Here is a 19629-nt window from a genome sequence, read left to right on the forward strand (position 1 = left end):
TCTCTCTCTCTCTCTCTCTTGCTCTTTCACTCTTTGTCCGTTCTCCCTATCCCCCTCTCTCCACCTCTCTGCCTCTCTTGTCTCTCTCTTTCCACCTCTCGATGGTCTCAGTCCTGTTCAATCTTTAAACACATCCTAAAAGCGAGAGGGGATCTCTGCAGAGCTAATATTAGAATCCATTATTGTTGTTTGAAGTGTGTCTCTACTATGTAAGGCTGTATATAGTTCTCTGGTTCCCAGTGCTTTCCAGTGCCATGTTGAAGCCTGGGGCCATGGGGCTCTGTTTCATCCACTACCTACAACCTCCCTCCTCTCTGCCTTACCCACATCCTCCATTTCAGGATTATGACCATTACTTTGGTATTCTTCTGGTATTATATTCATTTTATTAGTAGGAAAATATAGATAACTGCTGTTGTTGTGTTTATTGTCAAAGGTGAGCAGTGCTTGTAAAAGTTTGAGAAGGCAGGTGAGGTATCATGAGGAGGGCTCTGTGTGATGTCAGGACACACCTGTGTTAGCTCCGCCCCCTTGACTTAGCTCCTCCCACTTGCGTATGCACCTCTTACCTGTCTAAATCACTCCCATCTGTAACCAACCTTGGCTCAACCCCTCAAATGTCTAAGCCCTTCCGGTCTATCTAAGCCCATACCATGTATTTAAGCCACTCCCACATGCTCGAGCCCCTCCTAGATTTTAAGCTCCTTCCACACATCCAAGCTCCTCCAACATGTTCAAGCCCCCCCCCCCCCCCCCACCCCCCCCCCCCACCCCCCCCCACACACACACACTCACACACACTTGACCCACCCCCTCCCATCTGTCTAAGCCCATCCTATCTATCAAACCAATAGCGGCAGCTCCTCCCCTCTGGGCCACAGCCTCCCCAGGTCCCACACATGCCTGTGCATTAGGGCCCTTCATGCAGAGTAACTATATCTGATGAATGATGTTCCAGGAGATCGAGTGACGGACGGGGGGAGAGAGGGGGTCGTCAGCCTACCCTTCAACGAGGGCCGGAGGTCAACTGTGTGTGAACAACTGCACAGCTCATTCCAGGGACACAGAGGACACGCAACACACATGTGACTGACATGTGATGTGTGTGTGCATGTGTGTTTGAGAGTGTGTGTGACTGACTAGTGACGTGTGTGGATGTGCTTTCATGTTAAGAATAGCTTTGACATTGGCCTATAGCAGTCAGCAGGGCTGGGATAAATTTAATTCAAATTTTATAATTTGCTTTTAACACGATCAAATTGAATAAGTGGTTTATTCTCAAGTATTTCCTGAATCCAGATGGAAGTGAACTGACCCGACCCACCATCGTCACATGACTCTCCACTGCGTTCCTGCACAACCTCAATGTTGGTTTTCCTATATATTCCTGACTGTGTGTAACTGTGTGTGACTGTGTGTGACTGTTTGTGGCTGTGTGTGTCTGTTTGTGGCGGTGTGTGGCTGTGTGTGACTGTGTGTGACTGTGTGTGGCTGTTTGTGGCTGTGTGTGTCTGTTTGTGGCTGTGTGTGGCTGTGTGTGTCTGTTTGTGGCTGTGACTGACAAAAAAAAAAAAACAAACAAGGTCAGACTAGAGGAGCATGTTATCCTCTCCTGGTCAAACAGAGATCAGACACACTGTATATCCCTCTCTCTCACCTCTTCAGATAGAGAGACTTGTCATCTATCCTTCAGTCTCTATCCTGTGCAGATAGAAAGACTGGTTGTCTCTCTCCCTCCTGTTCAGATAGAGACCTTTCATCTATCCCTCTCTCCTGTTCAGATAGAGAGACCGGTCATTAATCCCTCTCTCTCTCATGTTTACACTGAGAGACCAGATGGAACAAGCTCATGCTTCTAACAGGATATGAGCTATGACATGACAGAGGTTGAGATCACACAGGTCTCTTACATCTCTCTCTTCCTCTCTCTCTCTCTCTCTCTCTCTTTTTTTCTCTCTCAAGCTTTCTCTCCCTCTGTCTCCTTACTCTCTCTTTTTGTCCTATTCTCTTTGTCTGATGAGAAAAGGATATTACATATACAGTACATGTATGAAGTAGACATTTATGGTTGAACAGTATGCATGCACGGTAGGTATGTGGATACATACAATATAGATATTGTTTTTATCTGGAGGATGCTTCACAGAGAGAGAGAGAAACAGAAAGAAACAAACAAAGAGGATCTAAGAGAAAGATAACGGAAGATGTTGACGGAGAGAGAAAATGAAAGAAACAGAGAGAGAGACAGACGAAGCGAGAGACAGAGAGAGGCCCCTGCAGATAAAAGAGGAACCAGGGAGAGGTCAGGTGAAGAGAGAAGAGCCAGGGCCGGCCTGGGCTGCCTCAGATGGTGAGGGATAAGGAGGGGAGACAGACGGGGTCCGGACCCAGAGCAGGAGGGCCATACGGGGTCAGACCCGACACGCACACGGCCATATGGAAGAGGTTTACACTCTAGTAGGCCCTGATCTCTGAGCCTTAGGCGAGACACAGATACCTCACCCCGCGTTATCCTGTTCACATGTGATGGATGGGCTGAGGCAAGGGCGAATGATAAGGTGTGTGTGCGTGCGTGCGTGTGTGAGTAATGCATGTTCTTACCTCGCGGATGCATGCATGTCTGTGAATGAAGATTAAGAGGCTATGTGTTATGCAGCTGTATGGAAGAATGGTGTGTGTGTGTGTGTGTGTGTGCGGACGACGTGTGTGTTCAGAGACAGACAGGATGATCCCCCGGCCAGGCGGCCATCATGAAATCTCATCCCAGTTAGGAGGAGAAGATAGAGGATCTGGGACTGCTCCCTGGGGGCCCCTGGGGGGCCCCTGAGGTCAGACCGTCACGGATCATCGGATCAAGGACCGCAACCCCCCCAGCCCACCACTCACTCGAGCTGCAAAAGAACCACATGTCCACAGACCACACCGAGCTACAGTACAGCAAGCCCCTGAAAGCCTCCTCTCTCGACAAGATTCAACCGGAACTTTCCGAGCAAAAAAATAAACTCTGCTCATTTTTCCTGTGATTCGGCAAGAAGGCATCCTGGTAATTAGCAGCTGTGATGAGAAGACTTTTCATCCGCCAGGAAAACTTGTCCTCCGTTTATCTAACCAGGACAGCATCGGTGAATAGAATGTGTTCCTCCCCTGTCAACAGTGCTGTGTCTCTGGGGGAGGCTGAATCACACTCTCCCAGCTCCGCCATCGAGGCTTTGTTTACTCTCGCAATGCAGCAAAAAGCTGGAGGGGGTGTGTTTGTTTTGTTGTGCTTTGCTTCTCTGTGTGAGGGGGGGGGGGGTGAGGGGGGGGAGGAGTCATCCCAGTCACAAGCATGGCCGCTCTCCCTTGTGTGCTGTAAGAGCAATTAGAGCTGTCGTCACCGGCAGGGGCACGTTGGGAAAAAAAGGCAGCTCAGAGACGTGTGTGTGTTTGTGTGTGTCTGTGTGTGTGTGTGTGTGTGTGTCTGTGTGTGTCTGATCTGCGGCACTAAACCATTCGTGATGCCAACACAGTAATGACAGGGATTCTGTCCGAGGCTCTGTGACTCATTTCCTGTCCTGAGGATCAATCACTTCACTTCTTCCTCTTCCTCGCTCGCGTCCTCTCTTTCTCCATTGATCCTTCTCTCCCTCTCTCCTCTCCCCTTGTACATCCCCTTAAATCCCCCTCTCTCTCCTCACCTCCTCCCCCTTCCCTCCCCCCTCCCTCACCCCCCCCCCCCCCCCCCCCCCCCCCCCCCCCCCCCCCCCCACACACACACACACTCCCTCAGGTAACACAGTATGTGAGGATGGAATATTGACAGTAAGTCCTGCGTTCACAGTTTTGTTGTTTCTGCCCCTCAGCATGAGAACAGACAGCAAACAGTTTCTGTATCCTGGTCTAACTATGTGCATGGTAATGACAGACTGTGAGGCCTCGTGCTTGTGTAAACTACGCCGGGCATTAGCATCATTGTCATCGGAACACATTCCCCGGGTTCCGAGCGGCCTGGTGAAAGCCCAGCTGCGTGTGACCTTCCTGCTCTGAGGCGGCACCGTCGCCGAGACAACACTGTGTCACTCGGACTCCTCCTTCCTGTTGAACTGGGAGATTCTTTGCTGCTCTTTAACAGGAGACACACACCCCGCGGTCAAGACCCCGCCAAGCCACAAGAGCATGGGCTGAGAGGATCCGGTTACAGAGATGGTACACACACGGCGGCCATTGTTAGGGAGAGGGAGGGGGGAGGGGGGGGGGGGGGGGGGGGGGCTGTGTCCCCAGCTGTGGTCGTGGCTCTGGTTGTGGGCTCGGTGCTGGGGGGAGCCGGGAAGGGGAGGGGCAGAAGGACAGGACGTGTGATGTGTGGAACGTGGACAGGCTGTATTAGTCCCCCCGCTGCTGGGGGAGAGGAAAGAGAGGGAGAATGAGGGAGAGAGTGGAAGAGAGAAAGACAAAGAGAGAGAGACAGATAGAGAAGAGTGAGAGAGAGACAGAGAAAAGGACAGAGAGAGAGTAAATGGGAGAGAAAGGGAGACGGGGAAGATAGAGAGTGGAGAGAGAAAGAGCATAGAGAGAGGAGAGTAGAAGAGAGGAAAGAGAGAGTGGACGGACAAAGAGAGACAGAGAGAGAGAGAGAGCCTGGTGCTGTCTACTTCTCGGAGCAGAAACTTAATCTGCCTCGTAAGACGATCGCAGGGAGAAAGCCCTGCATTTAGGTTCAAACAAACCCTATGCTAACGTCAATATTTTGACATATTTCATGTCAAAGTGTAATTATTTGCCGAAAGCCTTGCCAAGGGTTTAATTGTTACATGGGTAATTACATGTTTTGTTGAGATGTAAGAATTTAGCGACAGTTGTATTATAAATAATACAATACGACAGCTTCCTGATCTCCTCTGGTCTTTCCTCTGGTCTCTCCCCTGGCCTCTCCTCTGATTTCTCCCCTGGCCTCTCTCCTGGCCTCTTCCCTGGCCTCTCCTCTGGTGTTTCTTCTGGCCTCTACCCTGGCTTCTCCTCTGGTGTTTCTTCTGGCCTCTACCCTGGCTTCTCCCCTAGTCTCTTCCCTGGACTCTCCTCTGGCCTCTACCCTGGCCTCTACCCTGGCCTCTACCCTGGCCTCTTCCCTGGCCTCTCCTCTGGTGTTTCTTCTGGCCTCTACCCTGGCTTCTCCCCTAGTCTCTTCCCTGGACTCTCCTCTGGCCTCTACCCTGGCCTCTACCCTGGCCTCTACCCCGGCCTCTACCCTGGCCTCTCCTCTGGTTTCTCTATCTGCTGATCCCTCATCCTCGGGACAGGAGACACCAGCAGCTCTCTGAGAGTGTGTCCCTGGAGGTACCCCCTCCCCCCACACATCACCACCCCAACATCACCCCATTACCCAAACACCAGCAGGAGAAGGTCTGTTGTTCATGAATCAATCCATCAGCCGACCACAAGGCAGCTCAAACGCCCTGACTGACCACACTCACACGCATCCAGACCGCCATCCAGCACACACCCACGTTAACACACTCAGGGCCTCCACTAGGACACGTCCCCGTCAGAAGTCCGCTCACACACGATGCCACATGGTGTGTCACACACATGGTGTGTCACAGCCTGGGTCTACTTTGATTAATACGGTTCTCTCTATTCTGGTGTGTGTGTGCCAGGGTTTGTCTGGAGTCTCGTAGCTATGGAGCAGTAAAGTGTGTGTGTGTTACTGGCAGTTTTGCTGGCTGTTGGATATAAGACTCATCCAGATTTAAGAGACCGGCTGTGTCTATGGGACCCTGGCATAGTAACAATGATGAACTGACTGAATACACTCACCCCAGTGTGTGAGTGTGTGAGTGTGTGTGTGTCCACGTCTGTTTGTGTTATGGCGTGTGTGTTTGTGTGCATGCGTGCATCAGTACACTACCAGTACAACACACATCAAGAAGGCAGAGAGACAGGTGATGAAAGACAGCAGGGATTGCGCGAAGGAAGACCAGACAGAGGTTCCTTCAGGGGGGAACCTTGCGGAGAACCGACAACTAGCCTCAACTAGCGATCACATCCGGTTCCTCACCCGGAGAACCAACAGGGTGGGACGAGAGGCGAGAGGAGGTCCGCAGGGGGAAGCACAAACGCCGCTCGTGTGCTGAGGTGAAGTCCCTCCACCACGCCCAGCTCCTCAGAACCTGCTGATTGATGTGGGGGATATCCCTGCAGACCGTACTGGTCTAATCTAGTTTCCACACACAGGCAGAGTGAATTACATGTAGGTCAGAAAACAAGCCCATTTGTGTAATTATGTAGGGGGTTCGGAATTAGAGCAGTGATCCTCCTCCTCGCCTCTTATTGGTGTGTATTCCTTAAGGAGGCCCTCTGTGTGTCCTCATTAGCAGAACACTAACACTGAGCGCCTGTTTGTGAGCAACGGGGGGCGGAGGAGGAGAATACCCTCCTCTTCTGGGCTCTCCTCTTCCTCGGCTCTCCGCCCCCCTCCCCTCCTCTCTTCTCTTCTACTCTCCCCTCCTCTCCTGTCTCCTCCTTTCCTCTCCTCTCTTCTTCTCTTCTTCTTTACCATCCCCTCACCTCTTCTGCTCTCCTCTTGCCTGTTGTTTCCTCCCCCCCCCCCTCCCCCCTGCTTCCTGTTCTTCCTGATGTCTGAGCATGCAGAGCCAACACCTCCTACGGGCAGCTGACAAACAACATCAAGCGGGCAGCAGGCGATGGTGGGCACGGCGATATCGGAAAAAAGCGGCAAATCGATGTGCCCCGCCACGGCTCAAACGGCGCGCGGATCCGACACGGACAAGAAGAGGATGAACCGTGGGCGTCTGGAGAGAATCATCAGCTCCTCGGTGGAAGCTTCTGGAACAACCAGGCGGGAGTGTGCTGGCTGACTCAACACTGCAGAGGAAGTCTACAGAAATAGTTCCCTGTCCTGCTGTGGGGCTGAGATCGTCCTCTGGTTGTGTTTGTGTGTGTGTGTGTGAGTGAGTGTGCATCAAGTGGGTCGTCCCTCAACACCAGTCCTTTGCTGAGCGGTAGCCGACCCTGTGTAACCTCCCCCCCCCTCTTCCCCTCCAACACTGGGAGGGAATTAGAACAACCGGGACCAAATGATTAAGTGTACAGCTCCGCATTCACACATCCCACACATACAGCGTATTCAAATGACAGCTTCCCCTGAGGTAACAGCCTCACATTTACAGTCCTTTTGTTTCCTGTTCACACCGAGTAAGTGAGTTCCCAGTCTAGGAAGGATCGGGCGAGTGAGGGAGATTGAGTCTGTTACGAGGAGCAGCGGTGTTTGAAGGCGATAAATAACCGGGAGATTGACCAGAATCTCCCGTCTGTGAGAGCCAGTTTGTGATTGGAGTCCAAACACCTGTGATCCGACACTCCCCCTCGCCGTTTGACGGCTTCTCACGGCGTTCCAGGCATGCTGCACATTCGCCCGCTTCAGAGGACGAGACGTTCGGAGCCAGATGTTCAGGCCTGTCATGTACAGTCATATTCGCCGGGGTATCATTACTAGGGGAAAAACCTGAGGTTCACATTCAGGGAATATGAAAAGATGGGCGTGGATCAAACACTATGCTGGTGTCGAAGGTTTGTGTGTGTGTGCCTCTTTGTGCGTGCCGTAAATGTACGTGTGCATTGTGTGTGCGTGCGCGTGTGTGCGTTTCTGTATTTGTACCTGTGTGTGTGTGTGTGTGTGCGTGTGTAATGGGTTTGGAAACACCTTGTTGATGAAAGTGTAAAGTTTCACAGAAACACAGGATTTCCCCCTGTGGAAGCCCCAAGGCCTGGACACACACAGAACCAGAGCAGGATCTCCACACTCAATCATCCTATTCAGCTCATGTGTTTCTTCAGCTCTCTGTCTCAGTGGGAGCACATCTCCTACAGCAGGGTAGACAGGTGTGGACTACAGAAGACTACAGAAGGGTGGAAAAGTGAACCGAAGAGTAGACAGCAGTACAGTGGAGAAGAGCAGAGCTGGGTAAAGTAGACGAGAGTGCAGTACAGTGCAGCACAGTACCTGAGAGTAGAGTAGCATAGAGGAGGATAAAGCAAAGGAGGGTAAAGCAGGGTGGAGCACAAGACTGCGTGGTCGCCTCCAGTAGAGCTGGAGTGAAGGAGAGGAGAGGAGAGGGGGGGTGAGAGGAGGGGGGCGAGCGTGGGGGCGGGGCCTCACCTCGACACACGGTCCCGTTCTCCACCGCCTCGTTCCCGGCCTTGCACATGCAGCGCCCGATGGGCACCATCCACTCGCCGTCGCCGTTGCAGTACAGCTTGATGGGCACGTCCACCTCCTCGGCGTTGGCGATGCACACGCCCCTCGCCGCCACCAGCGATGTGCTCTCCGCCCCCGACAGCGTCTCCTGGAACACGGCGCCGTTCTGGATGACGCGCGGGCACTTCCGGTAGAAGACGCGCACGGCGATCAGCGACATGCAGCCGCCGTAGTCCTGGAAGGCCAGGTAGAAGCCGTGGCGCGACACGGGCCCGAAGCTCCGCACCTCCGTGTTGATCTTCATCACCCGCCCGCCCAGGTCCACCTGGGAGAAGGACTCGTCGGCCGCGATGGTGTCCACCTTGATCCACGGGTTCTCCATCCAGGCCGGGGAGTTCCTGGTGGCTGAGTCCGAGTCGGACTCGTAGTAGTAGAGGTTGAAGGTCTCCTTGCAGGAGCCCGGCACGTTGGGGATGGAGCTGCAGTCGCGCACCGAGAACTTCATCTCCACGTGGACGCGCTGGGCGCCGCGCCGCCGGATGTACTTGGTGCGGACCCAGTTGTTCTGGTTGTTGTCGAAGACGTTGCACACCTGGTAGGTGCGGATGGTGTTCATGTTCTCGTCGTAGCCGCTCACCTCCTCCCACTGCGAGGGGGGGGGGGGATGGTGGGGGGAGGGAGGGAGGGGAGGAGAGAGGAAAGGAGAGGGAGAGAGGGAGAGAACAAAGGGGGAGGCAGAGGGAAAGAGAGAATGAGAGTGGGAGAAAAAGACAGATATATTAGTCGTCGATGTACCCAACACAACAGTAAGAACACTTTTCCCATTGTTATCAACGTACACACTTCCGATTGAGTAGAACAAATATCATGAAAATGTATGAAGCTCTCATGTAATACATTGAAATTAGATAGAACATAAGTATATTGTCCTTTAACTGGGGCCCTGTAGCTCCACTGTAGTTTACACTTACTGTACAGTAGAACTGGACTCTAACCTGTGTTCTGTCAAGATATTTTTAAATCTACAAGCCATTTGCAGCACAGTGCAGCATAGTACTCCGCGGTACGGTTTGTTACATTGCAGTACAGTACGTCACACCACATCCGTCCAGGCATTTGCCTGTTTGCCCGTACGCTTCATGTAACCACAGTTCACTTCCTTTCTTTTTGGGGGGGATAACACTTGTTTTAAATGAAGCTAAACCAACCACATCGAAGCTGTCCAGACACCCAACCACGCTGCAGAGATCATGAGCGGGCCTGTGACAGCCTCATGCTGCTCTCCTAGTGGGGGGTGAGATTACAGGTTCAGGGGCAGGGAAGGGTGTTTAATCCCCTCCCTGGCACGGCCACTCTGCCACGCTGGCTGGCACACAGACAGGTAGGACCACAGCGAGGGCTTGGCACCGGTCCTTCCTCGCTGGAGTACCCAGTTGGCAGGGCATTCGAACCTGGCTCCTGTCTGTGTGGAGTCCCCTGATAGAACGACCCGAAAAGGAAGTGTCGGGGAACCAGTCCCAAGACGTCAGCAGATTGTTTGTTTTAGCGAGCGCCCGTCGTTAATCCAGTTTGAGTTGAATCCTCAAAGCTTTATCTTGTGATTGGTCCATTGCAGGTTGGCTCCTCAAAGAATTATCTTCTGATTGGTCCATTGCAGTTAGACGTCTCATTGATTTATCTTCTGATCGGCCCTTTCCTGTGTCGGCGGACACAGTGTACAGTAAGCTAGCTCCACCCTTGTCACACTGAGAGCCAATAAGGTTCCAGCACCGCCGGCCTCCCAGCCTCCCGACCAGGGAGCGTGTGAGGATGACCTTGACCCGGTCCTGCGGAGGCTTGTCCTGAGCCCCAGAGTATCTTCCCACCCTCAGCACTCAACGCTGCACCCGCCTCCCCCCTCGCGCCCCCCCCCCCAGCCCCCTCCCCCACTTCCCCCAGGAACCTCCCCCACCCACCCCCCACCCCTATCACTCTTCATTTCACAACTGACATAATTTCCCAAATTAGTGCCCACTTAACGAGGGCTGCGACAGCAAAAGTGACGGGCGGGGAGGAGAAAGTCACTCCCCCTGTTTAAGAACCTGCGTTCTATCACACACTCTTTGACTAATTAGAACGTCTTTTGTTCCGTATTCCCATGTCCCATTTACTCCTCACACCCCTTGACAGCTCCACATTAAATCTAAATGTTTGGTTTACAGATTTCCTCTTCTGTGCACGGAGGAGGGAGACACGACCAGACCAGTAACCACAGACTACCGTCTTGAAGAAAACAACATTCGTATTTAGTCATGGCCGCTTATCTAAGCGTAAAGCGTCCAAACCCGCCGTTTTGAAAAAGCAACTCGAGCCACTCTGCTGTAGTAACGGAGGTCAACCGGGTCCACAGGGTCTGGTACATTCTGTCACATATGGTTGAGCGGTGTTCTTTGGTGTGGCGGGGGTGGGAGTGGTGGTGGGGGGGGGGTCGCAGCCATCAATGGACACAGTCAAGCGGGGTCGTGAGCAGTCGTGAGACCCCCCTCCCAACCCCCCACCCCCTCCCCCCTGTCAGAGACAGACTCCATTCAGAGAGCGGTGAGGTGGCTCGTCGGAGGATGGACGATTAAACAGGGAGGGACGGAGTGTGACGTCCTCTTGTTCGCCCGCCCCGAGGGTCGCACCGTCAGACTTCAATGAGTGAGTGAACTGGGCGGGGGGGGGGGGGGGGGGGACAGGGGGGGGGGTTGCTTGCTAGCTGCTCAAGAAAAGCAAAGAGTAGAGGGATAGAGAGGTGGGGGGAGTGGTGATGGTAGAAAGAGTGAGAGGCTGGAGCGAAAGCCGAGGGAGGGAGTGAGAGAGGGAGAGAGGGAGGGAGGGCTGCTAAAAAAGACCCCAAACAAATGTGTTTTGATGGAGGGCCCCTTTTTGTCCTGTCACTGCTTCTCCGGGCGGCTTTCATCAGAGCCAGTGGAGGGAAGCAAATAGAGCCTAATAAGAGGCCCGGCGATCAAGCGGCAAGTGTGAAATGAGAAGAAACGTCTTCATCTTCACAGTTTCCCCCTCGGGCCCGTCAGGGGAGTGCGACCGCGGGGTGGTCATGTGTCCTGAGCGGAGGGGAAGGTGTTGGAGGTGGTTGGAGGGGTGTTGGAGGGGAGGTTTTAGGGCTAAAAGGGGAGGGAGTGAAGGGAAAAGAAGGGTGGTTGTGAAGCAGAATGAAGGGAGGAGTAAGTAAAGCACTACTGGGAACTACAACACAAGCTTTATCCTGTTTTGGTTCGTTTCCCTCTCCAGTTGCTGCCGTCAGTCTATTGGCTGTGGCTGGCCAAGTCCACTCTGATTGGCCCGTGGGGCAGGTTATGGAGTGCTGGCGGACAAGTAAGCGTTTGAGCAGGGACCGTGATGTGTGCTCCGCGATCAAAGGCCCCGGGCTGAGCTGAGAGTGTTCGCTGCTCCCAGGCCATCAAAGACCTCCAGTGGAAACAACTTCAATATTGTTCACAGTTCCCCCGTTCCAGTCTCTGCCGTAAATCGCTCCGCTGTTCTGTGCCGAGGGGAACGGGAAAATAGCAATCGCAAGATCAAAGGGGGAAGGAGGGGAGGAATAGGGCAGGGGTATTTTGAGGCACGCTGCTGCCAGTTTACCCCCCCACCCCGCCCCCAGTCCCACCCAAACCCACGTTTTGCCGAGTCTCCAGACAGGAAGAACCGACAGACTGAAAAAGAGAGGACCTGGACTCGCTCACCAACACATAATACACACACACACACACACATACAAAAATACACACAGCAGACACACACACATTTGGTCTTGGCCCAGGCTCAAGTGGGGTGAGGCTCTGGCTCTGACGAGACCCACTCGGGGCGATGTGTCATCGGCCCTGTAGCGCTGGGAGGCTGGAACCCAAACACAGCGGACACCGGCGCTACCCAGGGCGGCGCCGCAGAGAGCAGGCTAACAGCTACGGCCTTGAGGGTCCTGCCCAAACGTAAAGCCAGCCGTGTCGGAGCCAGCCGGTGAGGAGACAACAGCAGCCTGTCCTGCCTCGCTGACTGACCGGGAACAGAAGGCCCGGGGGGAGATCGTCGGCGGCCATCTTCTAACTGCAGCTAAAAGGAGCTTAAACTCTACTTAGTCTAACGCTCGGCTCAGAACTCTCAGGGTGCATGCTGGGAATTGTGGAATGCGGGCAGCATACGGTACTGGCTGTGTGTTTCCGTGGGCATGTCTGTACAGTGGGGGGATGTTTTGGAGCAGGGCTACGGCGTGCGCCGTGCCAGAAGTGAAGCCGTCTGGGGAGGAGTGAGTTGCTGCAGCGTAGTGATGATGTCTGGGAACGAGACCCGATCAATACATTTCCTGCCTGGGAGACAGAGAGGGAGGGAGGGATTGAGGGAGGAAGGGGCGTTAAGGGAGATAGATTGAAAGAGAAGGAGAGAGGGAGGGAGGTGGGGAGATAGATAGAAATGGAGATAGAGGGGGGGAGAGAGAGAGGGAGATCAATAGAAAAGAAAGAACGAAGGGAAGAGAGAGAAAAGGGAGAGTCATTTTTTTTTGGGGGGGGGGGGGGGGGGTTTAATGTTCAACTCAATGTTTGCTAAACATTCTTCCTCCTCTCCTAACTTACTATCGATGTTATCGTTCGCATTTTACTGTTGTTTTGACAGTATTTACAAATGCACTTCATGCCACTAAAGCCTTTGCTGAACTGGCAGGAGAGAGTAAGGGAGAGAGACAAAGAGAATGAAAGGGAAGGTGAAAGTTTAGCTGACCTGCGACACCTATGAGTCTCCCTGGCACTGTGTCTGTGCTCTGTCAGTAGAGTGGAGCAGAGCGCTCAGTCTCAGCTGAAACATCGAGTCTAGTTTCCAGCACCAGACCCCAAACTACTCCCCAAAGACTGCTCTCTGCTCCAGCACGCTCACCAATCACACGGAGAAAATACCTCTGGAGTCACTGAACTGGACAAGTGAGCTCATCCATTTAAGGAGTCTTAAATGTGTTCCCTGTGAGACTGAGATTTGCCCCTAAAGTCAGATTAAAACCGTTGCCTTTTGACACTGCTTGAGCTGGGTTTCTCGTCTCACGTCGTCTCTGGTGCGTGTCCATCAATCATCGGCTGAGATACCAGAGCACCCACGGAGTGCCGCTCATTCCTGATCTCCCTCTCCGGGAACAGAAAATAAACACCCCGTTCAGGAAGCAGGGTGGACTCTGGGAACCCCTCACGGCCCTGACGCCCAATCAGCAGCCGGCGTGGGAGATCTGTCAGAGCTGGGCGAGAGACGCCCGCCCTCACTCTGTGTTGCGTTAGAGATAACCAAGCTGGGCGAGAGATACCCGCCCTCACTCTGGGCTGAGTAAGAGAGAGGCCAGCTGGGCGAGAGACCCAGAGAGAGAGCTGGGTGAGAGATACACATACATATAAGTAGAACTGTCTGCTGCCGTCAATGTCAATTATCATTGCCTAGCCTTAATGTACAACATGTGAAGTAAGACAAACAATCTACCTATTGCTTCCCCGATCCCCATCTTCCTGCATGCTTCATATATGAAGAGTTGGTTTACATATTTCCTCAGGAGTAAGTGAAATACAGTATTATATGCCATCGCGACGCTGTCGTCTTGGAGTTCACATGAAAATGGACGTACACGGAGAAGGGTTTTCCCCTTTCATGAGGAGGTCTGCAAAGGGCTAAGCGATAGTTTTACAGTCCTGGTTTCAATTGGAATCGTTGGTTTATGTTATTCCATTTCGAAGTGGTTTGAGTCTCAGATGAGTTCCATGCTTCAAGTTGGTTAAAGAGTGAGGGCTTTGGTGAAGCTGTCAAACACATCTCTGTCCCTGTTTAGAGGGATATATTAAGTTAGATCTGTGTTTTGAGTCTAGGAGTCACAAAATGTATGTTCTTATTAGGGACGACACTGACATTTACACAAACCAACATAACACCTAAATACGGATGTGTTTGACTATTAATTGACACCCTTTAGTCTAAAGGAGACACCACTGTTCTCAATTTGAAAGATTCCCTTTTCATTGTACCTTTTTACTCTCCAGTTCAAAAATATCAACCTGCTTTCCGCTTCCTTGTGCTGCAAATGCGAGTTGCCAAATAAACATGTTACGCACGTTCATTCAATAAGTATTTATTGCCTCGTTAATACCACCACTTTTATAGCACACAAAGCTAGTTTTCCGTTTTGTCATGAGTTTGAAATCCCTTTGAAGTTACCAACCAAGGCAGCGGCGTCTCATCCTGTCGGAGGCATGAGCAGACGGAATGGCGGGTTTTGAAAGGTCAGCTGTTGTTACCTTGGCGTTCACGCAAAATTGTTTCGGGCAGCTCTTCTATCTTTTGGTCGTTGTTCATTTATCGGTTATATTCGTAGTCATCAATACTATGTACTTGCGTTTGTACAGACATGTATCATGGGAAATGTTTTTCCGGATGTGTTTTCCTGCACCTCCCCCCTCCTAACCTGGGGAGATGGTTTTTCCCCAGGTAGGCTAGGCAGGCCACAGGGTATGAAAGCCTAATTACGGCTTGTAAATGGGGGGGCATGACAGCTTGATATGGAGCTGGTAAGAACACAGACTTTGACTCTAATTACATTGTATATGATTTGGGATTAGTTTGTTTGTGAGTTATCGGGATTTTTGTGGGAATTCCTCCTTTGTTAATTTCTTTACTCAGAGAAAATAAAAATAAAAAACATTTTTGGTGACAACATTGGCATTGGCAGACCTTCCTGCCCCCTTACACTCCAGCAAAGGAGTTCCCTGTTCCTTACGTGCTGACCGCAACAACAACACACTTTCCAGTAACCATGTTGGCCTGTCTCTGCTGAATGAGGATCAACACTCATCTACATAGCTCAAGGACATTCCTGTAACACATTAGCACTCTGTTATTCATCCCTACATTGGTAACACTTTATTCTAACTACACAATATGACGCATTTGTTAATAATTAGTTGATACTTCAAAATGTATAAAACATAATGTATACATTCTTAAACAATTTTAATACTTCCTATAGGGATGGGAAACACATGTTCTATCCAGTTAACTAACACCTTAAATCATTTGGACCTGTGTTTAAAGATCCATAACATAGTGTTTATATTTAAATATATGTATAGTTCAGTAGTGTTTGCAGTCTAACATATACTTTAGTTCTCTATGGAAGGCCCTCTATGTCCGTTGATTCATGGGTCTTTATGTAACCTTCCAAGAAGTTCCCTGTTGTGTTCTGGCTATCGTGAATTTGTCCTGTCTCCTGACAGCAGCAGCTGAGAGTGTGTCTGTGTGTGTGTGTGTGTGTGTGGGGGGGGGGGGGGGGGGGGGTCAGAGTCTTTCTGACCCTGTGTCGTCAATCCTCCGCATCCCACTTAGGAGAGACCACTGACCACTTAACCCCTCTCAGAACAACCCCCCCACACACACACACACACACACACACACAAATATAAAACATGAAACCCCATGTCTGTCAGGGGTTAGTAGAGGAGGTTTGGACACCAGCTTTCTGACAGGCTGACGCTGCCTAGACCTGCAACCCCAAAACTCCTCCTGGGCCCCATGGTCTAACAACAGAGACTGAACATTTAAGAATGGAAGACCAGGGTTCAATCCCACACCCTGTGGATTGGAACAGAACAGCTGCTCTGTTCGAACACCATCAGTATCACTATGAAAGCCTGAGGTGACTGTGGTACATTAGTTGGGTAAACATAACGAGGAGGATCTGAATAATAACACCTTTTTTTTTTTTTTTTTTTACTCTGAGCCCGACTGGGGGCCTTGGGGAGAACAAGATGATGTTAGTCTCAGCCTCACTCCTGTTGTGGGGGAGTGAGTGTTGGAAGAGACTAGCGATAAGATGAAAGCAGACACCTGGCCGATCGGGTCATGAAAGCTGATTTACGCTCATCTCTCTCTCTCTTTAATGGTACGTTTCACAGAGATCACTTTCCCCACCAGGAATGTGAGCGCTGGCACTTCATCACCGAAAGACAAACACCTACAACATACCGTCCAATCACTTCAAAGCCAACGGACGACTCGTTATTCACCGATAATCTCGGCGAACTTGGGAGAACTCAACCCAGTGTGAAGGGGTGATGAAACCACGTGCTGCTTGTGTCTTAGTTGCTCGCTAGTCTCTCGTGTTACGGGTGAGGATATGTTTCATGAAGCTGCAGAGGGCCGTGAAGGCCAACTGGAGGAGTGGCGCTGTGTTGAGTGCTGCTGATCCCCCCTGTAAGCTCCCACTGCCCAGGCATGTGTGTGGAAGACAATAGCTACTGTAAAGCACCTCTCGCTGCTTCACACAGAGATATCGGTTAGCACAGCTGTCGTGTTGCCGGGATCCTACGAGTGTGTGTGTGAGAGAGAGAGAGAGTTTGTGTGTGTGTGTGTGTGTGTGTGAAAGAGAGACAGTGTGTGTTTGTGTGTGTGTGTGTGAGAGAGAAAGAGAGAGAGAGAGAGTGTGTTTGTGCGTGTGTTTGTGTGTGATGCGTGCATGTGCATACGTGTGCATGTGTGCCTGGGAGCTGTTCTCTCCCCGTCTACACGCTGCCGAACACAGACAGGCTGTAGTGTGTGTATGAGTGGTACTAGCAGGTAGTACTGACACAGACAGGCTGTAGTGTGTGTATGAGTGGTACTAGCAGGTAGTACTGACACAGACAGGCTGTAGTGTGTGTATGAGTGGTACTAGCAGGTAGTACTGACACAGACAGCAACCATCCAGGAAACACATTGCCAAGACTGAGACACTGCAGCCCATTGTCTGGTTCAGACACACATGAAGCAGGGTGGTGCTCAAAAGCGCTGAGACACAAGGGGGAGGGAGGGGGGGGGGGGACTGTCTGATTGAGTGAGCTTCTCACTTTGAAACTTCATCTGAGTTTGAGGTTGCGTGTGTCTGACACAAGGATATCCAGAACCCTCGGAGCAAACGAGAACACGTCTGCACTTTGATGTCCGCTGCCTCATCCTTCCAGGTTGAGGATGAATGACGAGCGCAGGTTTAATCAGACGACGTCTCGCAAGCGTTTGATTTTCCAGACGGAAGTTTGCGCTTATTATTCATAGCAATAATGGAGCGCAGGCTTTAGCGATTGTTTTTGCTAAACCTCACATTTTGCAGAGATGAAAGTAGGGCGCGATGCAAACTGCCTGTAATGTTCTGCCTCTGGTTAAGGGGAGGGGGACGACGACTTACTGTGTTTATATTGAATCCAGAGATGGAGATGGAGAGAGAGAGAGAGAGAGGGGAGGGAGAGAGAGGGGAAGGGAGAGAGAGAAAGAGAGAGAGAGAGAGAGAGAGAGAGAGAGAGAGAGAGAGAGAGAAGGAAAGAGGGGGGGAGCAGGGCAGAGACAGACAGAAAGAGGAAGAGAGAGACAGAAATAGACGGAAAAAGAGAGACGGACGAGAGTAGGAAGGCAAGACACGGAGGAAAGGGGAGGAAGGGAAGGCAGCAGGGGTCTTTGTTCTGCCCTGCTGCTGGGGAGAACTAGCGGGGAGCAGGCCGTGTGCCGCCTGCAGCTGCACCAGTGGTCTGAAGAACACTGTTTATCCTAGCTTTGATTCATCCTGCTCTTCCCATCCCCTTCCCTTCTAAAGGACACAGCGTGATAGACTCTAATTCAAACCAGCGCAGATAAAAACCACAGAAGCACAAATAATTTGGTAAAACAGGGAGTGGTTTACTAAAATGCAAGAGCTAATACGTGTACAACATAGTTCCTGTGTTTCTGAAGAGCTGGGATCTTGTGGTGGAGGCGTAGGGGAGAGCGAGGGATTGGGGGAGTGAGAGGGAGAGGAAGAGACGGGGAAAGAGGCGGGGACGGGAGAGAGCAGGGAGAGGATGTAGGGGAGAGGAGAGAAGAGAGGAGGGGAGATAAAGAGAGAGTGTGAAGGAGTGGAAGAAACAGGGAGAGGAGAAAAGAAGAGGAGAGTGGCGAAGGGAGGCGAGGGGTGGGGCGAGGGTGGTGAAGGCGGGGGGCGAGAGGGGGGGAGGAACACGTCTGGGATCCTGGTAGCGACAGGGCCCGGGGGAGTCGAGATGGAAGCCATGCCTTGGCAGAGCGTCTGGAAACACTGTGCATCAAACGCCGCAGCAGCCTCTATAACACGTAGCTCCACGCCTCCCTCCCGAACACTGGTATTTACCAGTGAAGGAATGACGTTGGTGGTGCTGTTAGGTGTGGTGAGGCAGGGCCAACCAGGGTCAGCCTGGAGAAGATGGAGACTGTTAACTTGAGGGAAACCAATAGCAAGCTAGCGAGCCAGCCGCCTGTAAATATAAACGCTTGAAAGCCTGCTGGAGCGGAGATCAACTGTGTGAATCTCTTCAGAGCAGAGAGAGTAGCGGTGGTCGATACCTAACGGCTCTAACTAACCACAGTGTGCACCGAGCGTGATGCAAGAGAAGTTTGTAAAAAGCTCACTGCAGTATTGACTTCCATGTTGAGCCAATAACCTTCTCATATATTTTTCAAACTGTCGTGTGGTGTGTCTGTGTGTTTGTTTGTGTGTCTGCGTGCGCGCGTGTGTGTGTGTGTGAGGAGACTTACGCTGTTTTCACTGGTGCCCGACACAGGGTAGACTGTCCAGCCCAGCTCTGCTGTGGCGGTGGTGGAGTCCATCAAGGTCTCTGAGGAAAGGAGAGAGAGGAGGGGGTCAACACAAAACCAATCCATTCAAAAAAAGAATTGATACAGTATATGATGTCAACGGCATGCAATAGGTTCAATGTCATTATTGTCAACTATTCGTTGTTTACTTGGCATTGTTTAGGTTGCTGTGCTGTATTAAATTGTACTGTCCTGTATTGTATTTTTGGCCCCTGCAGTCTACTGTACTGTACCATTCAGTTCTGTACTGTACTATACTGCAGTCTACTGTTCTGTACTGTATGGTGGTGTGGGTATAGCTCAGAAGTGGATAAAAGCGTTGGCTAAATTAATCAATTCAGAGATTATTCCCGTAGCTGTAGCCCAGGCATGGAGGACAGAGTTAGAACAGAACAGGGAGCAACTTGAGGCCATCGCCAGGGTCACACTGTTCCACTCAGCCTGCTACTGTACTCATGTACTAACTGTACTGACTGAACACGAGGGTCGTGTCCCACAGCAACACAGAGACAGACACTTAGCTGAGCCCTGAGGGAAGGCAAGGAGGAGGCCACATCTCCTGGGTGTCGCTAGGGGAGGTGGGGGGGCACGGGGGATTCATGGAAGAGAAAGGGGAGGGGGGCGTCGGAGAGCGGGATTGGGGTGAGAGGGATTGGGTAAGAGCGAGAGAGAGAGGTTGAGGGAAGGGGAGGGAGAGAGGAGAGAGGAGGGGCGGGAAGGCGAGGGGGAAAGAGGGTAAGGTGTGTGAGTGTGTGTGTGTGGAGGGGTGTGTAGAGGGGGGCGGGTGCAGGGCAGGCTGGCCA

General features: G+C 51.8%; 1 protein-coding gene across 1 annotated transcript in view; it reads right to left on the reverse strand.

Moving 5' to 3' along the window:
• The window catches only part of ephb2b (eph receptor B2b), a 110724-nt gene that overhangs the window by 47508 nt on the left and 43587 nt on the right, over window positions 1–19629 (reverse strand). Inside the window, 2 exon segments of the mRNA XM_067244048.1 lie at window positions 8156–8840; window positions 18767–18846. Of these exon segments, the coding sequence (XP_067100149.1) occupies window positions 8156–8840; window positions 18767–18838 (757 nt within the window). The 5' untranslated portion in view covers window positions 18839–18846.

The sequence above is a fragment of the Osmerus mordax genome, chromosome 1 (genome assembly GCF_038355195.1).
Source record: "Osmerus mordax isolate fOsmMor3 chromosome 1, fOsmMor3.pri, whole genome shotgun sequence".
Lineage (NCBI taxonomy): Eukaryota > Metazoa > Chordata > Actinopteri > Osmeriformes > Osmeridae > Osmerus > Osmerus mordax.